The 23,615-nt window shown below is 42.6% G+C and overlaps 1 protein-coding gene across 1 annotated transcript in view; it reads left to right on the top strand.

Annotated features, from left to right (window-relative positions):
- Positions 1-23,615, top strand: part of PDIA5 (protein disulfide isomerase family A member 5) — a 100,364-nt gene that overhangs the window by 37,698 nt on the left and 39,051 nt on the right. Inside the window, exons 8-11 of the mRNA XM_030241784.2 lie at positions 2,072-2,139; positions 6,631-6,722; positions 6,827-6,898; positions 11,266-11,402. Coding sequence (XP_030097644.1) covers positions 2,072-2,139; positions 6,631-6,722; positions 6,827-6,898; positions 11,266-11,402 — 369 coding nt within the window. The remainder of the gene's footprint in view (positions 1-2,071; positions 2,140-6,630; positions 6,723-6,826; positions 6,899-11,265; positions 11,403-23,615) is intronic.

The following is a 23,615-nucleotide window of genomic DNA, read 5'->3' as shown; positions in this document are numbered from 1 at the left end:
CTAAAAGAAATTTAGCTTTTCGTTACTTGTAAGGGAGGTCTTTGGCGCGAGAGGACATCATAGGCTTTGTCTAGGAGACTGTGGGGAAGACAGCTGCCTTATTTCTCTGCTTTGTTGGGAGCAGGGGCTTTAGATTAATTGTATCAGATTGATAGGAAATGGGCACTTTCATTAGGTACTGGTGCAGAGGGAGATGAATGCAACTACAGACTTAGATGTAGTTACTTTAATATTTCAGGAATGGTTGGTCTGGGTAAAACAACTCCAAGCAAAGGCTTGTTTTCCTCAGAAGATATTGCCTGCCATTTGCAGACCTTTCACTGTACTTTCAGGTCTATATTAGAAAGTCAGTCAGCACTAAAGATGAAATATTAGGTGTACTTGAAGGCATTCAGATTTATTTGTAGTTAACTCTGTCAGAGAAGACTCCTGCAGGAGACTGTCTGGATTTGGCAATAAAGAAGGAACTGTTTATAAACATGATTGAAAGCAAGGCTTTAAAAATGTAGGTGTTAACTAGTGGAAAGACTAATCTGTATTTAATTAAGCTTCCATTTTGGGAAAAAATGCAAGAAGAAAGAACAAAAGAAAATGAGTTTTTTGAGGTTCCCCTTTTATGCCTGTAGAGGGGTATATGTGGCTTGGCAGCATCCTGAAAAATATAACCCAGAAGTATGAGGACAGGAGAGGGTGTGCTGAAATGGGTTTGAGAGCAGCAAGTTTGAGGCAGCAGCAGAGCTGGGAAGAGGAGGATGATGGGGGTGATGGCTGGTGGAGGAGGCTGGTGTGTGCTTGTGCCCTAGAAAGTACTCCAGGGAGCAGTAAGAGAGTGAAGAGGGGAAAATAGGGAAATTGCTGCAGGACTTAAGGGCCTGAGGCTCCTGAGGAAAGAAGGAATCGAGAATTCAGAAGATGTTGTCTGCCAACTCACATCTTTTGATGTCTGTTCAGTGGTTTGGATGAAGCTGCAAGACCCTAGTGGTCTTAGTGGGCCTTAAATGTGCGGTCTGTGCCCACCAAGAAATTGTCATTTTGACTAGCACTAATTTAACAACCTCATTGTCAATTTGAGTGGAGAGATCAAAGATGGAAAGACCACAGAAACAAGAGCTCTCCTTCATCAGATTAAAGGATGTTCTTTTCCAGGCATGCTGATGTGAACCTAAAGTAGTGGCTGCAAAATCTGTTCCTCCTTTCTGGAAGATACTTTCAAAACTCTCTGTCTGTTAACCAGAATAGAAGTGTTGACTACTGTCCCGTGGTGGACTGAGAGTTTCCACAATAACTGTCTGGAGTGCTTGGCTCCAGCTACCTTTCTTCCATGCTGTCTGCACTCCTGCCCCTTCCCATCTGCATGCACAGATTTTACTTGGCAGGGGTGAAAACTGCTGCTTACAAGGTGATTTACTGCTAATCTGCTTAGCACTGCACAGCATCATCAAGCAGCTCTCACTCCAGCTACACATTGGTGGTCTTCCTCACTCACCCTTTGTCTTTTCCACAGCACATTATTGTATCTTACAAGGGCTGTTGCTTCTGAGCTATGTCTGCTCAATTAACAGAGCACTGTTTAACACTTGATGTCTGTGTAATGTGTTTAGGAAATGCATCTCAAATTAATTTCAAAGCCTTGTTAAGCTGGGATGAATCTGAAGTACCTCCCCCTGTCCCTTCAAAGACCAGAAATGCACAAAGCTTTTTGTTTTGAGTTCACTATTATGACATCTTCTGTTGACTTTTGATATGTGTGTTTCATCTTGTATTCTCCTCTGGGCTCAGCTCAGAGCCTGAGGAATGTAAGATGGTCTTACTCTCTCCATACTAGGATGAGAAATGAGTATGAAAATGAGTATGAAAATGAAGAGCATGAAAAATGTGCAAAAATAGAGGCTTGTAACAAGTAACATACTTAAAAACTAATAATCTAATAATAATTTAGTAAAGCAGATAAAGAATTTTTATTGAATTTTTTAAATATAAATATTACTTCATATGCTTTGGAACATAGATACTATAGAAGAGGTTGAATGGAGTTGTTGGCATATTACTTACACAATTTATTTTTTATCAGGGTGTGGTGTTTGTAAGAGAATGATGCCATCTTATCAGCAGGCAGCCACAGAACTCAAGGGTAAATATGTAAGTGAGACAATGAGATTTATATGACACTTCAAAAATCATTTTAACACTTTTATTTTAAAGTATATAAATCGACAAATATTTATCAAAATCAAAATGATGCATTTTTAAGCCAGCTGAAAAAAGAAATAATCTACTCTGCTCCAGATCTCTTCAGAATTTTCTCTTGGTTTTTATTCTTCTAAAACTTTAGAGAATGAGATGTGAACTCCCTTGCCCTTTAGATCCACTGCAGTTTTTTCCATGGAAATACAGGCTCTGACACTACGTAGATTTATTTTTTTATTATTTTTCTTGCCTCTAATTTATGAATTTTTAGGCCTTTTGAGCTCATTTTGGTAAAGAAAGAAAGTTTGCTTTAATGGATTTGATCAGCTTTTTGGCCTGATGTTTCATAGCAAGGTCGGGGATGTATGCCCTCATTGCAGTTATTAATCCACTTTTTTAGTGGGGAATCACAGTGTTATGGGAGGGAAATCCCCCTCCCATAAGCTACTGGTCACCCTCCAGCCACTCAGCATTAGTAGAATCTTACAGTTTAACTGTAGCTCTGTCAAAGCTGATGTCACAGTGATATAAAAGTAAGTTTTGACTCTAATAAAGTACAGAATTCACAGTAATTTAGTTACCCCTTTGTAGTTATAAGGTGTATTGATCTCTGTAAGCAAGTCAAAGGCACCTGTCAAGTTGAGGTTTTGTAATGTGCTTAACGTATGATTTATGTGGTGCCAGTAGTACATAAAGCATGAAGAAATAGGATTGTTGTTTCATGGCTGTAGCAGGATTTGGTCTGATCCTACGTGTTGAATCATTCACTGCTGTGTTTACAGGTTTCCTTGTGAGAAAAAGGTGATGAAGCACTGCAGTTCATGGCTGGGGCAGCTCTGGCCATTTGTTCTTGTGACCACCCAGTGCTGTCAGACTGCCCAACATTCTCCAAACCAGTTGTTTTCAGAAGTGCTTTCTTTAAATCTTTGTTTGCTTAGGGCTGGAATGAGTGGCAGTTACTCAGATTTATTTAGGACATGGCACAAGCCTTAGAAGATATTTTCAAGAGTGTTTTTGTCGAGCCAGGCAGCATTCTAAGGCCATCTCCCCTCAGAGGAGCATGTGCTGCAGCCTTTGGGAGGGCACTCCCACCCTGCATGGCAGTATATTGTGGGGTGAGGGGGATTAGGAGTGTAAAGCATCACCTACAGAGAAGGCATGCTGCACAGCACTCTGTCCTCCTGCCGTTATCCCTTCCTTGTTCATGTGCAGCTCATTTATTAAATTCAGACCAGATAATTTAGTTCTATTCTGGTTTGAGTATTTCCTTCCTCACTTGGAAATGGTTTCTCCAGATCCGGGCTGATCCTGCACAGCTGAGTGACAGGGCTGGGACACAGTTCTTTGCAGTGGAGGGTTGTGGTGCAGGATCAGTTCAGAGGAAAGTCCAGTCACGCCACTGCCACCCATGTTTTCCACAAAAATTGGTCTGTTTGTCAAAATATGACCCAATTAGCTTCCTGAGTGGGATGTGTACACAGCTCGCCATTTCTAAAGTTAACTGTGCTGTACCCATCATAAATTATTCATGGAGTACCTTAAAGTGATGTTGACCTCTGGATCAGACTTGGCTGCAAAGTTTATGAGTGGTTTGGATGAGCTGAAGGTTTGGCCTTTTAATCTGACCTGTCATTAACTGTCAGGATGTGCCAGGCTCAAAAGTGATTATTGCAGTTATATAGCAGAAAAATTAAGTGCAGTATTGCCTATTGAAGGCGTCATAAAAGTGAAAGGGTGAACTGTACCTGTCTTTGGTTGCTGTGTTTCCTTGGGACTGGTTGCTTCTTGTTCCAGTGCTGTTACTGAGAGGAAGGCAGGGTGGCATGTTTAGTTTATATTATGGTTATATCTTATAATTCTTTTGCACCCAGTGCAGAAGGAAAAAATGCTCCAAATCAGAAATGGACTTATTTTATCCTTGGCAGGAAACATTTCCTGTGGTTAGAGGGTTGGCTGGGCTCTGGTGAGTGATTGTCCACCAGAGCGGGGGGGAACTGGATATTAGCAAACCATTCACCATCCCCCTAATGCCCATGAACTTTGTGAGTGTGCCAGAATGCTCTGCTCGGTAAAGACCGGCTTGAGAATATGCTTAAGCATCTCTTCAATCCTAGGAGCAATCAACTTCATAACAACAGCAATCAACATAAAACCTCCTGCCCTCTCACAATACCAAACCCCCCTATTCGTCTGATCAGTCTTAATCAGTTTTCCTTCTTTGATGCTTATCTTTTTTTAATTTTTTTTTTTTTTTTTTGTGCTGTAAGGTACCAGTTTTGGAGCAATCCCATCAAGAAAACTGAGAATCAGGATAGGGGGTCACAACTAAACAGGAATGGTCAGAAGCTCCAAATACTTGGGCAGCTAGAAAAGGTTCAGAGTTGGTTTAGATTACAGGTAGCTTGTTGGAGAGCAGATAAGTGTTGAAATATGTCAAGTGCCACTGCAGAGGTGAAAGGAATAAACTGATCTTTGTTTCTGCAATGGCTATTACAAGAGGTAATGGACCTAAATTGAAGTTGGGGTCATTCAATCTTTTGCCAAAATCATATTTGCCAAATGTCTGGCAGGAGGGCCCTGGCTTTGGGCAGAAGGTGTTTTTTGATGGTCTCTGGCAGGCTGATCCTTCATAATTCTGTGATTATTGGCCAACTAAAGCTGTTACTCTTGTAATCCTGTTGTAATAAGCTTTTTTTGCTAAATAGTCTTCATATGATGTAATGAACACCAGAATGAATCCAAGTTATTGACTTTTATCAATCACCTTTAGATGGCCACAGTGAAATTGTGTGACATGGTCAGGATTGCCCACTTAAATCATAGGAAATCCTCTGAAAGTTCACAGCAAATGTGGAATCTGGTAGGCTGGTGTTAATTATGGAATTAGTTAACAAAACTGGTTCTTGCTTTATAGAGCAACCATTGTATCTTGATCCTATTGCATTTGCCTGCCTTTAGGTGGTGGCATGGAGGATGAGGAAAGGGGAGAATTGAATCTAGATAATCTCATATAAATTAAATCAGTCCAGTTGTTCAAACTACAAGGAAAATTCAAAGTGGAAGATTAGGCCAGCAAGTATAAACCTTACTTCTGTACTCTCCTCTGTTCAATTTATCCTTTCTTAGGATAGGGAAGAGAAAACAAAGTATCTTTTTGTGACTTTCCAGCACATTCTTAGGAACGGTTGACCTTCAAATGAGGATTTTCTGCTTTAAGATTTATTTCATGCTGGCTCTGAGCACATTTTGTTGGTCTGTGCAGTTTGCTGCAGTCAGAAACGTGGTATTAAATTCTGATGTGGTATTTCAGCTGGAAGGAGAAAATCCTGGTTTTGGAGAGGGAAAGAGGAGGGGGTTGGATTAAGACCCTGCTGCTAAAATGATTTAAGCTGTCAATGCCATTAAACTAAGTTAATCAGGAAGTGGTATCACAGCAACTTCCTGGGTCCAAGTTGGACAGGAGAATGACCTCTGTGTGAATTGCACACCCACAAAAACTTGGAATCAGTCCCATCCTCCAGTTTTCATGTCAGAAATATTTGGAAGACACTTGGACAGGGCACAGAATAAGTCACAGAGCACAGTATAAGTCACAGGAGCCCTGAACCTGAAGCTCAGGGATTGTTGAGATGGAGGATGGGTTGGGATAGAGGTGAGGAGTGAGGAGGAGAGAGTTTTTGTTTTACGTGCTTGTCTGAAAAGTTACTGTGCTTCTGTGCCTCTCTTTTGAAGACTGTAGGACAAGGTTAATTCTTAACTCTCATTATACCGTGCCCTACCTTAGTTAACATATTTAGAGCATATAAATGCCATGTGCTATTTCCTGAGCTCATGGATATAGGGCACATTTAATTTTCACATCAAAGTCATGCTGATTTCCCCTTGCCTTTCAATAAGTGCATTTTTGACCTGGGATAATGCTTGTGGTTGGTTAGACATTGACAAGTTGGTTAGACATAGACAAGTTCATTGCTGGAGTGGAAACCAGAGAGCTGAGGGTACAATTTCTGGTGTCCTGTTTAATGTTTGGATATGAACTAAGAACTCTTTTTTTCTTCATGCAGAAGAAGGAAAAAATCTAGTTGTACTTTAAAATCCAAATGTGCAAAGCAGAGCGCAAGTGCTGCAATTGAGAGAATCCCCTTTAGATATTCCTTTTAGTGGGTGAATAAAAAGAAACAGAGATGCTTCCAGAGCAATGAGGAGGTGACATGCTAACTGCTGTGTGTTTTCTCTGGATTAAACTCAAGTGTTGTTCTGTTTCCCCTTGCACAAAATCAGAAAAACTTCAGTGCATTTACAGAGAGCCCCTTGCTTGACAGCTATATGAATGAAATCAGAATCTACCCAGATTGAAGTGGGTTTTACTTAAATCTTCAAACAAATGGTGTGATGTTCCTGCTGTATTCTATGAATCAGTAAGATTATGCTCTGTTTTTCCAGGTTCTTGCGGGGATGAATGTTTACTCTGCTGAATTTGAAAGGATAAAAGAAGAATTCAATGTCCGGGGATATCCTACAATCTGCTATTTTGAGTCGGTTATGTTTTGCAACTATTTTAGAAATCATGCACTCTTGTATAATTGAGTGTTTTTATCTTTTAGGGCCAGGACTGAACCTTGTTTTGTTGCTTTAACAGGAAAGGAAAGTTCCTGTTCAACTTTGAGAACTTTGGTGCTACCGCAGCAGATATCGCAGAGTGGCTGAAACAGTAAGGCATTGAACTTCATGCACTCCACCTTTTATGTACTCTTCATTATTTACAGAATGTAATGGTTTAGGAGCAGACATCTCTCCCTCCTTCCCTCTGCTCAGAAGAGCAAACAAAACTACCCCGCTGAGATCAGCTAAACTCATACGGAGAGATTGACTAATGTTTGGTTTTTAGCATGCATGCCTTGCATTTCACAATTGCATTTTGTCTGTAATAGCAGACTGACTGTGGACTAAAATAAATGCAGATACACAGATCTCAACTTGGTTAAAAATGCCAGGTTAAATTTCCAGTGATCTTAATACCTTGCAAAAGGTTTGACTTCTGTTGTGTTATTAAAAATGTATATACCAAGTGTGCAGTTCTAGTTGGTTCATCAGCCTTTAGCTGAAGCCTTTAAAGTGTCTTGCAGCGACAAACTGAAGATCAAGGCACCCTGGATAGGTAGTCACTTTTACAACATCTGTGTTTGCTGTCATGACATGAAAGTGTAGAAAGCACCTTGTTCTATCTAAAGAGAGCTTTTTGCAGTCATAAACATTTTGGGGCTGAATGAGCCTATGAGACTAGCAGTTCAGAGACACACAGGAAACGTGTGTGTGTGTGTGTGTAGCTGCTCTTCAACTGGTGCAAATCCCCACCAGTGGTCAGTGAAGCTGATGGAGAAGCTGGAGAGAGCTGAGATAATTTGGTGATGGAGAAATTCCATTTGCAGTGAGCCCAGGCTCATGGGCATGGTGTCATCTTTGTAACCCTCCCTTGTTTGCTGCACTTGTGGAAACAATACTGAAATGAAGCTAATGAAAGGAAACAAACCCATGGGAAGGAACAGACTGTTGCAAACTATTGTAATAGTACAGCTTAGCAAAATTGGCTCAGAATAAATGTATTTTGCTGTATACTGGGGCTGTGCTGGGGATATGCATGTGGTTACAAGTAGCCCAGGGTCTCCAGCAGGAGCAGGCTGAGTGCTTCAGGATTTGGAACCCACAAATGAAGTGAGAGCAGCATCCTGTTAGCATCAAGGGCTACAAACACTGCAAGCAAGTACTGCCCAGTGGCTCAAAGAGGAGGAATTCAGTCAGAGTCATTAAGCCTGGTGTAGTCAATTAAGTCTTCAAATGTAAGTGATCAAGATGGCGACTCCAGCAACTTGAAGATGATCAGCCCTTGGAGCACGGATATGGCTTAATCACCTGCACTTTGTTATGCTTTTCAATTCTGCAAGGATGTGGTTATCTATTGGCTACCACATGTGAAACATTAGCTGTTTGGGGTGGTTTTTTCCTCCTGTCTGCCCACATAATATCCAGATAATCCCTGCAATATGCAGTACCTTTATATCAGTGCTGTGGCAGCAAGTGAACACAGCTACTGGAGGAAAGCAGAACAGCTGCAAGCTGTTTCCAATGATAATCTCTGCTAACAAGCCACTCTGGGCTTTGGCTGATACTTCAGCAGTCCAGAGCTAAAGACAGCTGTTTGTCCTCTCTTTGTGCATGCTTATTAGTTGCCCAAAAGATGATCTGCGCAGTAGCCTGGTGCCCCTGTTTTGTGTTATAAGTTCAACCTTTAAGGAAACCACATTGAGTAGTTATGTGTTCTTATATTTTGCCAGTAATTGATGCTTAAATTACAATCAATTAAATTATTAATAAAACTGCATATAGGCTGAACATGCTGCATACATAATATTATACTCTTCTGAGGAATCTGCAGTACAGGTAGTCAAAATGGTATGGCAAGGGCTTTAGGAAAGCCAAGCAGTGCAATGAGATAGCTGTAGGGTGCACTGGCTGTGTTTCAGAATGGCATAATATTAAAATATTGAAAGGTTGTTTTGTACAAAATGTTACTCTGAGGACCAGGGGCATGGCAGGGCTGTGGCAAGGAAAGCCAATGCATTTTTATACTGTGCATGCATGTGCTGTGCTTGTAGAGTCTTGGAAGCAAATCCAGAAGACATTGAGCCATATGAAATGGCCCATTATGTGTGGACAATAAGTACACTCTGCAGAAAAGCAGCTCTCTCTCTCTCTCCCTCTTCTTGTTTTTTCCCCTCTAAATACTACTGGTAAAGTGCTGAAAGTGGGATCTTAGGCTCATTTGTGGGAGAGAACATGATATCATTTAACAAAAGTTATAATTATTTAAGTCATTGTCCCTGCTTTTTCCTCTCAGGACAAGTACTGCTAGTTTGCAGGGCTCCAACACCTCTCTCTTTTTTTTTTTTTTTTTTTTTTTTCTCCTGCTTATTAAAGGTGCTTCTTTTTTATGCTGAAGTGTGCTAATGTATCAGTCTTGCAAATACTTCACCTTTCTTATCTTCCTAATAAGCGCTGGCTACCGTGTTCTGGAGATTCAGATGTTTTCATGAGAAGATAGAGATGAGCCATCACACAGCCTTAATCCAGCACAGCAGAGATGCTGTTTTGTACATACCACTTTTTTGTTAATTCTGATACACAGCTGTATCAGTCTGAGTGGTAGGCAAGCCCAGCAGCTTCTTGCTGCCTTCAACAGGTGCCTAGTTTGTCTTGCTGTTTTTACAGATTCCCCTCAGGCCCTTCCTTAGCATCATCTACTTTGCTAAATGAAGAACTTGTCCTGTGCTCTCAATTGAATTTGCTTTTGATAACTCCTCTGGACTTCTGTCATCCTAATCAGGTGTTGGGTGTGCCTTGTCTCAGTGTTAAATGACATTTTAAATTTTGCTTTCTCCAGGCCTTGAGGTGTTTCTTACCACCTCCTGTGTAGGCTCATTAGCATGCACAGCATTTTAAATTAGGCTATTTGAATAAACATCCCATGCCCTGCTTTACTAATTCCTGACTGAAATAGGTCACACCAGGCCCTGCTGAGCACCATGTTCTCCCAGTACTTTGCAGGCACTGTGTCCATGTTCATCATGCTCTGCCTACTCAACCCAGCTCCCAAATCCGTTAAGTGTCATGGTGTTTGCTGGAAAGCCTTCACCCTGCCAGGATACCTGGAGATTATTGCTCTCTGGGCTGCTTGGCCAGGTGCAGCTCCCACCTTTCACTTTGATGTTTGCTTCTTGATTTGTTTATCACAGAAGCAGCAGGAGGCAGAGATGTGCATCACAGTTCTGCATGGATTGCTTAATGTTCTTGGATCACACCTATTGCTTACATCAACAGAATTTGCTATCTGAATCTGTGCATCTCTACTGCTTTTTTTTATCAAACTAGGCTTTCAGCCTAGAAATGAGTAAGGCAGGATAAATGAGATATCATCTGTTTGCCATTCCTTGTTCCAGGCAGCTAACACAATAATACGTTTTAATCAAAAATAGTAAATCTGCTTTCAGCAGAGATAGGGTCACATCCAGACGTGTACTTTGCCAGAGAATTTGGGGAATTTGGGGGAGTTTGGAACTCATTACTGCAACTGACAAAAACAGCTTCAAAGTCTGGCTCCCAATGTTTGTATGTTTGGGTGTCTTTTCTGTGAACACTGCTTTAATAAGTAAAATGTCAATTACTTATTATAGTAATAATAGTTTAGATCACAGCTGCCAAATTCTCTTTTTAATGTACATTAATAAAAGCCAAAACTAATTGTTTACTGGGATGATGAGCTGCAGAGGAGCTTAGGTTCAGTTTCCAGACTTGCCACTGTGTCTTTGAGCAGGCTGTGACCCATCAAAGACAGCTGAACTCAGGTGCAATCATAGTGAAGTTGGTAGAACACATCATTTGCCTTTTAGGTGAAGCATGCAGCTGAGTATCTTTGCTGAGTTAGGCCTACAAGCCCACTGCAGAGTGAGGACATAAGGATGCTTCCCTGGCTCCCAAGATCTGTTCAGGGTAAAACCATGTATTCCTGGGGAGATGGTGTGTGTAGCTGGCTCATGGTCCCAACACTGCTCCTCCTTTCTCTGCCAGCCCTAATCACGCTGTCAGTATCCAAGGTGATGGGTTAAATTGGCTGTTTCTGCTCACTGCTTTTTTCTTTCATTTGCAATGACTCCTGTGAACTACAAAGTGGGAGTGCTGTGAGAAAGGGAGCATCCTGCTGAGGAGGGTAAAAGAGTAATAGAAAATGCATTTGATTTCTATAATGTAATAACCAAGCAGTCTGGTTATCTCCTCATTCCATCCCCTTCCATTGCTGATCTGTCCCCAGGAGCTTCTTGCAGATTTTTTTGTTCCTCCTCCAGTTTTATCTGTGTTTCAGTGCCTGTGAGTTCTGGATGGGTACAATTATGGAAGCTGTTCAGTAGGGTTGGTGTGTCAGACATGTGTGAACATTGCACAAAGTGGTTCCTTACAGTTTGACTTGCCAAGATGACTGCTTAGCACCAGAGAGCTGCCTTTAAGCTGTGTCTGTTTGTCTTGTAGTCCACAGGCACCTCAGCCACAGGCTCCAGAGACTCCCTGGGCAGATGAAGAAAATGTAGTTTATCACCTGACTGATGAGGACTTCGACAAGTTTATAAAAGATCATTCATCTGTGCTAGTGATGTTCCATGCACCATGTGAGTTTGTTTTCTCTTCTGTACTCTGAGCCAAATGCTTGCTAATGAAATTAGTGATGTTTTTCTGTGGAAGTTTCACAGAACTGTGAACTCAAAAGTCCAGGCTTTTCTTGTTTGTGATGATTGTTAAATACACAAGGTATGCAATGTTTGAGAAGTTGCTGACTTCACGTTTAGGATGGAGATGTGCTTCTGGAAGAGGGACACTTTGTAGGCTGAGTCAAAACATAACTGAGGAATGTGTAATGATGCTTAAATAGTCTGGGTGCTCATCACTTTACAGCATGATTTCCCATTTTCAACTTCTCTTCAGTATTGTTTGCTTTCAAAGCAGAACTCTGATTCATTGAACGACAACTAACTCAACTTGAGAACCCTGAGTCCTGAGTTCTTCCCCATGGCTGCTGCTATGTTATTTTGAGCATTTTCACTCCTCTGCCACAGTTTCTCTGGCAATGTAAGGGGTGATTGTCATTATATACTGTGCTGAACTATACCAAAACTAGGCCTAAGTTTAGAAAGACCCCAGGACTTCGAAAACTAATGCAGAGTTGGTGCTGATACTGCTTATTGTTCTGTTGAAAATGCATTGAACTGATCTTTTTCATGACTTGACATTTTAGCTTGAGAAATAAAATAAAGTGGGTTGCGTTCAGGAAGCTGTTCCAGCCACATTGTCCTCCTGGATGCTGTTGGGTGGAAGAGTACATTAACCTCTTAGTTCACTGTGGATGTAACTTGTTTCAGCTGCATATCTGGTTCTTCTAATTGTTTATGTTTGTGATGGACAATTCAGGCTTGAATCTGCTACACTGTTTGACACACAGCTTCTGTCTTCTCTTGCTTCTGTGCTGGCAGCAGTATTGGGTGAGATGTTCCTTTTCAAGTGCATGGATTTAAAGGTTAGGACTCTGGAGGCAGACTGTGTGCTGACAGCTGAGGGTCTTGGCACAGAGGCTGAAATCCTGCTGCCCTTTAAGCCAGTAGGAGTTAGCTCCAAAATACCTTTTTTGAAGGTCTGCTCATAAGACTCATTTGAAAAACATACCATAATGAATTTCCTCTGCCTGATGAAATGTCTAAGAATTTGGTCCACTGAAGCAGGGGACTGACTGCTGTTCTGTCGCTGTGTTCCCTGGATTATTTGTACTAATGAAAGTGGGACCGGAGGTGAGTGCCTGCTCTGAAACCCCAAACACAAGGAGCAGAACTGCTGAGGCCTGCTTTGCTCAGGAGTTACCCTTCGCTACCCAAATCCTTCCTTCCCCAGATTTCCCTGCACCCCGGTGTGCCAGTGACAGCAGGGGCTGCTGCTCCTCGGCAGCTGTGTGCTTGCTGAGCAGCTTGCCAAGCACAAATGGAACTCCTAAAATTGCCTCCTGTCCCTCTCCCTGCACAGTGACATGGGAGAAATGTCTACTCTCTCTCAACGTGTTCACACTTAGTAGTACTTCAAAGTTTTGCCTGTTTTTGAGTTTGTAAATGGGCAAAGGAGTCTGGTCGTGTATTCAAGAGGAGGAAGAGGGGGAAGAAATCAACAGTTGGTCCTGAAAAACTTATTCCTTTAGGAAGCCAGATTAAAAATAAATGAAAACATATGACTGCAATCAAATTTTATAGTAAGTTCAAGTTAGTTTTAAATCTCAGTAGGATTCTGTTCAGTTTTATTATTTTTTTAGTATTTTCAAGAACACAGGTAACACAGTTTTAGCATTACCTATTTTGAGAGCAAGGGTGCTTCCAGACAGGTATGTTTTGTACTAAGGGGCATTCTGTACCAGCAGTGCTTTGGCAAATGCTGTTTTGAAAGTAAATCAAATGCTTTAATTGGGCTGTCACAATCTTCTGATAACATTTTCCAGCTGCTCAGAATTGGGATGAGGAGTGTGCCTTGCCAGAACAACTCCATTTTGAATGCAACTCGAATATTTGGGGCATTTTATTTACATTCAGGTGGTAATGGCAGTACGTGCAGAATCTAGCTCGTACATGTGTAAAAAGTCTGTGTTGGTAAGAATCCTCTCTGAGCATCCTCAGCAGGGAGTATGAGGCTTGCAAACTAATTAATGACAGACAACTATCATAAACAGTTATCTCCATGATTAAAAGCTCTTCTCTTAGCGCTTCTTAAATGTGCTAATGGTGTCACCTTATGAATATTAGGAGATAAATTATTCCAGTAAGAAGTGGTGAAACCAGTGAGCATCTTAATTATTTTAACCTTGGTAGCTCAGGCTGAGGAAGTTTTTTTTCTAAAAATGTATTAATAAAAAAAAAAGTTGAAACATCTATAAAATAAGCTCATAACACAGGATATACTTCTGTGTAACTAAGAGTAATCAAGGGGATTTCAGCACTGGCCTGGAATTAGCAAGTACTTTAACTCCTGTGTCACCATGCAGCATACACGTGACTTGCAGTTTTTCTGGCTCACTGTTGTGGTTTAGCCTCAGCCACAGCTCAGCCCCACACAGCTGCTCCATCATGGTGGGATGGGGGAGAGTTTGAAAGGTAAAGCCAAGAAAAGTCATGGGTTTGTAAGGTAATTTAATAAGAAAAGCAAAAACCATGTACAGGCAAACCAAAACAAGGAATTTGTTTACCACTTTGCATTGACTGGCAGATGCTTGACCATTCCAAGGAAAGCAGAGCTTTATTACACATAATGCTGAACTTGGGAAGACAAACTCCATCACTCCAAATATCCCCCCCTCTCCCTCTTTCCCCGGTTCTATATGCTGAGCATGACACCATATGGTCTGGGATGTCCCTGTGGTCATTTGGGGTCAGCTGTCTTGGCTGTGTCCCTTGACATCTTCTTATGCATGCCCAGCCTCCTTGTGGTGGGATGGGGTGAGGAGCAGAAGAGGTCTGGATTCTGTAAGCACTGCTCATCAATAGCTAAAATATCCCTGAGTTATCCACGCTGTTCCCAGCACAAATCCAACTCATGGCTCAATACCAGCTACTGTGAAGAAACTGAACTCTATCCCAGCCCAAACCATCACACATACATGAGGAGCTGTTTTACTAGAAGAGAATTATTTCAGTGATGCTTTAATTGCCTATTCCAATGACCAGTGCATTAATAGAGTGTAGTATGGAAAGATGTGTGGGGAATTGGCAATATTTTATCCCCTGCCCCGAGTGCTGAATATACAGCTGAACCAAACACATCCCAGGTAAATACCTGTGAACTGCACCATTAGGCACTGTGATGGATGTGGCCATTGGGTCTCCATGCCTGTGGCTAATAATGATCATCCCTGAGGACCACACTGTAATTATTTACAATCAGTTGCACTCACTAGCCCAAGGACATGGCAGCATTTTAAGTGCTGCCTAGCATAACTAAGTTCAAGGAGAGCAGCTAGTGTGTTTTAAACACATCAGGAGGGTCTGCAGCTTGCAACTTGCACCTCCTGGGATCAGAGACACCATCCCTTTTGTGCAGTAATTTATCACAGCCATTAAACAGAAGATGTGCTGCTGCAGGTCATTACTGCCGGCCCTGAGCAACGTGGGTGAGTGTGGCTGGGCAGGATGAGTTCATCCTGCTTTCGTTTCACAGGTCACTGGGGACACAGAGAAGGATTTCTAACCTTCTCAAACTCCTTTGTAAAGCCCTTAAGAGGATGTTCAATAAATCTGAATATTTAGCATAGGTAAACAGTGACCCAGCCAGTCAGGCTCTGAAGGCACTCTCCTCCCCAGCCATCTGTGAAGGGTGTGCAGTGTTGTGCTCCTTACTTTAGTATTTTGCTGGAATTTCATAATTTCTAGTGGTGAGCGTAGTGTTGTCCTGGATATATCCAGACTGCAGTCTTGAAGACATGTGAAGTGTTTTTTCAATGTGTTGTTGTACCCAAAAACTGGGTTCTTGTGCCCTATACAAAAGAACAAAGAAAGGGCTCTCTCTCCCAAAGGATTTGGCATTTTCACTCGGGTTGATCATATTTGGTAACTTGAGATAGTTATGTTAGTGGGCCTACTTCTAAATCTATAACAAAGGATTTATTGCACCAACCAGTTATTTCTGTACTATAACATAACTAAAAGCACCATTGCTGCTTATGATAAGCTTCTGCTAGCAATGAGAATAATGATCCCATGTCTGTATGTGCTCCTTGGTATCTGTGCCTACAGCTGATCGATTTATTTAGATGCCTGTCGTGGTTTGAAAGGAAATGAAGTTTTTTGTGATGGTGTGGGCAATCCAATCAGTGTTCAGATTTAATATTGGCACCTGGTTTGTCCACTGAGGGCAGGATACGCCTCTGAGAACACAGGGGTTAAAAGCTGTGATCTCCCAGGGGAACTTCCTCTTGGAGTCCCGCTGGAGAGTGAGTAGACCCCCCTGCCCAGCTCCTTTGGCTGGGCAGGGGGGGAGGGGAGCCATGTGGCCAGAGAGAGAGGTAGGACAGGCCTGGGCCCAAGGGTGGAGGAGAACATTGCAAGGGCTTCGGGCAGCCGTCCTCCATTCCCCCACCCCCCCCTGCGAGGGAGAGAGAGACAGAGCCGGTGCCTGTGGTGCCTGTGATAATGGCCCGGCGTGAAGGAGAAGGGGGGGGTGCCCAGCAGGGCAGACAGGCGTGGGAGTTGACGAAGTAAACCGGCAGAGAGAGAGAGCTCGGGACTTTTAACCCCTTTGAGGAAGATGAGAACCTTGCAAAAGCTGAGTCCTCCTGAAGTTGATGAGATTTAGAAGATGTTGAGATTGAGAAGATGTTGAGGAAAATTCTAGGTGGGAGGAGATGATGAAGTGGCTTTGGGCTGGACTTTTCTTGTGTAGCCACAGCAGAACCACGGGTGTTTCTGTGCCACAGAGACTGCGTTCTAGGGGGAGGCGATGGCTCAGAGCCAAGAGAGTGCAGTGATGTGGAGGAGTGAACAGAGACGACGGGTGAGGAGGGTGTGGTGGTGCCCTCCGTCTCGAAGAAGAGAAGAAGACGATCTCTGTTCAAGAGACCCCTCGGCCCCAGGGGGTGAAATTTGGGGGGGACAGGTGTCCCAAAAAGAGAAGGACTGTGCTCCCTTTGGAACTGGTCAAAGTATCCTTAAAATGAAAAACCCCAGAAGCAGCTCTGATCCATGTGCAGTGGTGAGAGCACTGGACATGGAAGGCGTGTGGCGCAAGAGGGACTTCTCTCTCCTCAAGAGACTGAGAATCGATTGTCTGAAGGGTGGCAATGAAATTGGAAATTTGGTGGGGGGAGGAGGAAGAATTTTGGAAGGTTTTCATCTTATGTTCTATTGTGTTTTGTGTGTCTTCCTTTGTAGTTGTAGGTTAATAAATGCTTTTTTTTTCTTTTTAACCTTAAGTTGGAGCCTGCTTTGCTCTGTCTCTGATCATATCTCACAGTAGGTGCCAGGGAAGTAGGTGTTCTCATGGGGGCACTGGTATTGTGCCAGGCTTAAACCATGACATTTTTGGTTCCCTGACCGGGAAATCGATTTTTGGATGAGTGATAAGGTGAACTGTGAGATGTGATCAAGAAGAATAAGAGCAAAGCATGTAATGTATTTTGGTTAAGATGATAGATTAATAGAGGTTTTATTGTTTAAGTAGAGTTTGTCTATTGTAATTTGGATGATAATTTTAGAAAATGTGTTCTCAGAGGCGAAGGGTGGAATGTCGTGGTTTGAAAGGAAATGAAGTTTTTTGTGATGGTGTGGGCAATCCAATCAGTGTTCAGATTTAATATTGGCACCTGGTTTGTCCACTGAGGGCAGGATACGCCTCTGAGAACACAGGGGTTAAAAGCTGTGATCTCCCAGGGGAACTTCCTCTTGGAGTCCCGCTGGAGAGTGAGTAGACCCCCCTGCCCAGCTCCTTTGGCTGGGCAGGGGGGGAGGGGAGCCATGTGGCCAGAGAGAGAGGTAGGACAGGCCTGGGCCCAAGGGTGGAGGAGAACATTGCAAGGGCTTCGGGCAGCCGTCCTCCATTCCCCCACCCCCCCCCTGCGAGGGAGAGAGAGACAGAGCCGGTGCCTGTGGTGCCTGTGATAATGGCCCGGCGTGAAGGAGAAGGGGGGGGTGCCCAGCAGGGCAGACAGGCGTGGGAGTTGACGAAGTAAACCGGCAGAGAGAGAGAGCTCGGGACTTTTAACCCCTTTGAGGAAGATGAGAACCTTGCAAAAGCTGAGTCCTCCTGAAGTTGATGAGATTTAGAAGATGTTGAGATTGAGAAGATGTTGAGGAAAATTCTAGGTGGGAGGAGATGATGAAGTGGCTTTGGGCTGGACTTTTCTTGTGTAGCCACAGCAGAACCACGGGTGTTTCTGTGCCACAGAGACTGCGTTCTAGGGGGAGGCGATGGCTCAGAGCCAAGAGAGTGCAGTGATGTGGAGGAGTGAACAGAGACGACGGGTGAGGAGGGTGTGGTGGTGCCCTCCGTCTCGAAGAAGAGAAGAAGACGATCTCTGTTCAAGAGACCCCTCGGCCCCAGGGGGTGAAATTTGGGGGGGACAGGTGTCCCAAAAAGAGAAGGACTGTGCTCCCTTTGGAACTGGTCAAAGTATCCTTAAAATGAAAAACCCCAGAAGCAGCTCTGATCCATGTGCAGTGGTGAGAGCACTGGACATGGAAGGCGTGTGGCGCAAGAGGGACTTCTCTCTCCTCAAGAGACTGAGAATCGATTGTCTGAAGGGTGGCAATGAAATTGGAAATTTGGTGGGGGGAGGAGGAAGAATTTTGGAAGGTTTTCATCTTATGTTCTATTGTGTTTTGTGTGTCTTCCTTTGTAGTTGTAGGTTAATAAATGCTTTTTTTTCCTTTTTAACCTTAAGTTGGAGCCTGCTTTGCTCTGTCTCTGATCATATCTCACAGTAGGTGCCAGGGAAGTAGGTGTTCTCATGGGGGCACTGGTATTGTGCCAGGCTTAAACCATGACAATGCCCAAGATGACAGCTGGGTTCTGAATGTCTCTAAATATGGGTTATGCTGCCAGTCAAGTGTTGTTAAATGCTTTAGTGTCATGGGGACTCGCTGAGATTTAAAATGCTCCTGAGTCCCTTGATCATGAAAAAAAAGCCCTGTTTGTGTTTTCAGTTTCCTCATCAAACTGTTTGCTGAGTCCAATGCAATTTTAAAAATAATTCTGTCCAAAATATTTGCCAAATTAGTGAGGATTGCAGTCTTTCTGACTGTGTTTTGTTGAAGGAATAAACCCCCTACACATTTATCCTTTCTACATTTTCCTCAGCATTTTTCTCCAAATCACATCTCAGTCACAAAATAAACCCAGCCAAGTCACTGATAAGTCAATTCAAATGCCACTGAAAGGTGTTTAAACTCCAGGATTGAAATTCAAGTCAACTCAGAAATGTTTTCTGGAAGTGTCTGCTGTTCATTCACAGGTGTTATTTTTCATTATGTTTTGTTAACACAAGTTAATGTTATAAAGGATACCTGTTCTTGCAGCCTCATGCAGAATAATGACCTGGTGCCACTGTGAGCTGTAGCCTCCCCCTGTACCTTCAGCAGGCACGGATCTGAGGAGTCTCTGATGCTGGCTGGTGGTTGTAGTCAGTCACCCCTGATGTTTGCTTGGGGCTGCTTTGCTCTCTCTCATGCCCCATCAGCCAGAGCAAACTTTGTGGTCCAGTACTGATACCAGAGAAAAAAATGCTTTGGCTGTACTGTTAGTGTGAGTGTGCATTTGCTTTTTAAAGGATTAAAGTATTAAAATGTTTTCCTGAAACATTTCTTCCTTGTATGTGAGCTTAAATTCAGGTTAAACCTGTGTTCTTCCCAGTCCTCTTCATAGGGCTCCTTCAGAGACTATATAAGCTGATTGCAGGACTTAAAAGTAGAAAAAAAGTCAATATCCTTAGTAGGATATTGGAGCCATTGTGATTTTTTCTCCATTGATAAAGAGGGAAAGCAGGGATAATGCAGCCTAATAGACCTTTGCCTGCTTCCTCCCAGTGGAAGGGAGTGCAAAAATAAACTCTGAAATGATAAAGTGCACCACAGTTTTTGTGTGTTGTTGAAATGTCCATGAAATTCCTTTCCTGTCCTCGGCTATTTACTCTACCTTTATAACCCAGCCCAATAAATTATGCAGTTGCTGCTTTCCAAAGTCAGCTATTCAGCTGTTCAGGTTTTTAATTGCACAGGGAGTGGTTTTATCAATTTGGCTTTGAAAAACAGCTTTTCTCACTCTTCACTCCTTCCCTCCTCCCTTCAGTGCATTTATACCCAAGGTTTTAAGCGACTTTGTGAACTCATTATTAAGAATCCCAACCAATTAGCCCAGTACTAGAAGAAGGCCTCAGCTTCTAACCGAGTAGTGAACTTGGCTCTCTCCTGCCAGCTCACCATCACTGGTTTCAGTGGCCTTGTTTTGTTTCTTACTGCTGCATGTGGTGAGATTGAGATGTAGAATCTATTGCTCGCTTTAAATATGAAGCAAAGCGAACTCAAAATGTGTGCACAAAATCAAATCTATTTTTTCAAACCATGTTTTATGACCACAAATAAATAAGTCTCCCTTTCAGACCCCACTGGTTCCTTGTGAAAGTGAGCTATGTGGCTGTGAGCTCTAATTGGGATGTCTGTTGGCAGCATCAACAGAAAGGCCACAAGTTGAAAAGGCTGAAGAATAATCTACTCTGCAGCCTGAAAAAAATGGCCTTTCTGGCATAGGTCAGCAGCAGCCTAACATTGACAGCCTGTGATAAATAAAGAAATTATATTATTTATAAATAAATAAAGTTTTTCTATGCTAATTCATGATTCAATGAAAGATTTTTTTTAAAATGTCAACCAATGCAGTTGTTCCAGTAGAGGTTAAAGGCCTGTGGGTTATCCAAGCATCCAGCAGCACTGAGTGTAGATGGAAACATCCTTTAATTTTCATTTGTTCCTGTCATATATGACATTTGTGATTTTCAAAATAAAATGTTGGTTATTTTCAGTGGTTTTCACTGGGTACTTTGCCTTCAGATGTAGAGCCTCTGGGATTAAGGCAGACAGTGGGTAGCTGGGAAGCTGGTTTTAGTGCACCTCTGCAGGTCTGGATTACTGGAAGTTTGTCATGTGTAAGGCAGGTTGTGCATCTGGAATCTGGTCAGATGCCATATGCCCGTGATGCAGGTGCATGTACTAGCCCATAGGGAGCTACACAAGGAGACATTTATGTGTCAGGGTGCCTGCTGTGGGCCACCAGACCCTGTGAACATGTTCTTGTTTCAGAATAATTAGAGAAAGCTTAGAACAAGTCAAACTTTCTGGACTGTTCTGTGGGTCACAGGCAGTGCCTGCCTCTGGTGAGATTTTGGTGGAGCAATGCAGATGTGAGGGTGGGCTGTTGCAGTGCCCACATCACTGAAAATTGAATTGTTGTGTAAGGGCACTCAGATGATGAATGTTGCTGTTTAGGAGTCTGGACAGATTGTTGAAGAGAAACGATGTGCTTCAATTTCAGAATAGTGTTTCCTGACTCTCTGTGTCCCATAGGCTCCTAATTCTAATGTTGCCTTAGTGTATTTTTAATGGGATGTATAATAAAATGCTTCCCTGTACACGCATAAATTGTGCCAACTTTCTGTGCACTGTATGCATGTGCTTCTCAGCTGAACATTCCTGGCAGGCTTCTGGAGCAGATACATTCTTCACGTAAACCAGTTAGAAATTAGTGGATTCTTGGCTTCAGAATCTGCTTCCACTGAGATGAGCAAGTCCTGACTGTTGATTTCAGAGAGAGGAGGTCTGGGACACTCAGACTGGGTTCTTCATTATTTAAAAACATGGAAGTCTACAACAAGATGTTGCTTGATACTACATATATTTGAATATCATCAAAAATCTTAGGCAGTGTAAACAGTTCAGCATAAGTGACCTGCCAGTGCAGTAGCCTGTCTCATTAAACTAATCACAGAAATTATTTTCAGGGAGATTTAATCACACAATAAAATAGTTGTTCTTGGAAAGGCACCAAACCAGGAAAATTAAGAACCTGACATGGATTTTTCCTTTAATAACAATGCCACTCGTTTCTCAAGGATCTAAAAATAAAAATCAATATGGGTTTTTAGTGGTACTTAATATAAATGGAACTGTGAATGTGAAGAATCCTGATAATTATCTTGTGCAGTAAAACTTTATAGGATACCTGATGGAAGAGGTGAAGACAGTAATGACTGATACCGTTGTCTCTTTTTTGTCAGTCTTCTGATACTGGAGCACACAGTTCGTATGGGATTATTGTCTCTTTGAAGCAGTTTGTGCTCTTTGAGCAGGGTATGGTCATAAAAAAGGATGATCCAGTGGTAAAAGCAAAAGCCTTGGCCTGGAGGTGTAAAAAAGTTTAGTGCTTTGCTTTGATTTGTACAGTCACGACCCAAGTCACTAAATATTTGTCGCTTTCCAACCTGTGAAGCGGAGATAACATTTCACCTTGCGTGGGAGTTTTATCTAGCAAGCCATGGCCAGACTGCAAGCTGCTCCAGTATTGCAGGAATTGAGATATGGAAGGTGTATGAGCTCTGCACAGTCTTGATTAACATGAAGGAAGTAGGATTTTGCCTTTGGAGTTCCCTGGCTTGTGGCAGACATCAGTTTTTTGGCCCCCAAGTTTAGGGCACCCCATCTGCCACTGGGTGAGCACAGAGCTCAGACAAGATTATCGTGGCTGAAGCTGATCACTCGCAACCTGGTAGTAGCTCTTGCCAGGACTAAAAGGGAGGAGCCTTGACTTGCTCTGGTTCAGCATCACAACAAGGAGAGTGGCAAATCTGGGGTGTTTTGGGCTGCTCTACCTTTTGGCTGGATCTCAACTGGCTCTGTGGCATGGTGCTGTTCTGGGGACACGGCGTGTACATTGAATAATTTACTTGGTAGCAGTCATGGGTGTTGAGCAGAATGCAGGCTAGAAGTAAAGGAAGAAGGAAAGGAAACAAAATGTGGATATTTGGGGGTTGTGAAATTTGGGAGGTTTGTTCGAAATGCATTGCTGTATGCTCACCTCCAGTTGGGAGCAATTACTTTCTCTATTAAAGAAGACATTTGCAAAGGCTCTACCAATCAGAAAAAAAGCTTCATGTGAATGTGTGGCAGGTGGTGTGAAGGGAACATGAGTTTCTTCGGGGATTTGCTGCCTCATTTCTCACATTACTATTGCCTTCCCTCTCTCCTAACGAGTCCTTACCGACTGACTCAGCCTGTGACATAGGAGTAGCTGCCAGAGCACCAAGGAGCAGCTGAGGGGTGACAGCTGAAGAGAGACTGGCCTCATTCTCTGAGTATTTGTTGTACGTTATTAAGGTGTTCAGAGGGGTCTTTTAGAGGACTTAGGTAATTTTAGCTGTAAAAATCCACATTTGAGTGTGTGAATTGGATGACTGTCCTCCTGGCAAGCTTGACCCCAGTGTACATATAAGCCCTTAATGCTCTTGTGGTGAGTTCTGATAGGAGTGAAACATAACTTATTTTTCTAGGTCTCTAATGATGGGGTAACAGTAGGAATTAGCTTTAAGAATTAGACTCCAGGTTTATTTTTTCTGAAATAAATTAATTTCCTTGCTTGGATAAGCTCAATATACTGTGCAGGGCTCTCATTTGGAAAATGCCTTATAGTATCTCAGCTACTTGAGTCATTACCAGTGGAGTTTTCATTGTCAAGTTTATCTTCCTAAATACTTTATGGCTTCAACTTTTATTCTGTGAAAGGTAGAGACCTTACATAAAGGGCAGATAGTGAACAGAGACACCTAGAGTCTGCATGTCTGCTCCTGCTTGCCTGTCTGTCTGCTCCTTATGCCCTTTCAGATGGTGAGTAGGCAAGTGATGCTGTTATTCTGAGTTACTAATAAATGAATTCATTGCTTGGACACTGAGGCATTGTGCTGATGGTAGAGCAGTGTCTTCTGGGCTTCTGACTGCTTGTGCTTGGCAGCTGTGCCAGCACTCTTCTCCTAAATAGGTGAATAGATCTCAGCTGGTAGTCAATTCTGCTGTGACTTTGGACAAAAACTGTGCATTCGGCATAATATCTCCTCTTGATACTTGACTTTTCCATCTGTCTTCACAGTAATATTCAACGTCACTGTTCCTTTTAATGTCCCATGAGCTGGAGTTCATTGGGGTGTACCTTTCTTAGGAAGATCTCTTTGCATGGCATCCATTTTGCTGATGTCTTACATAAATTGCATCCTAGGAAAGAATTCAGGGGTTATGCTGTTTTTGTGAGCTCATTCATCTCACCTGTGT

The sequence above is a fragment of the Serinus canaria genome, chromosome 7, assembly GCF_022539315.1.
Source record: "Serinus canaria isolate serCan28SL12 chromosome 7, serCan2020, whole genome shotgun sequence".
Taxonomy (NCBI): Eukaryota; Metazoa; Chordata; class Aves; order Passeriformes; family Fringillidae; genus Serinus; species Serinus canaria.
This window is presented reverse-complemented; position numbering and strand designations above follow the sequence as displayed.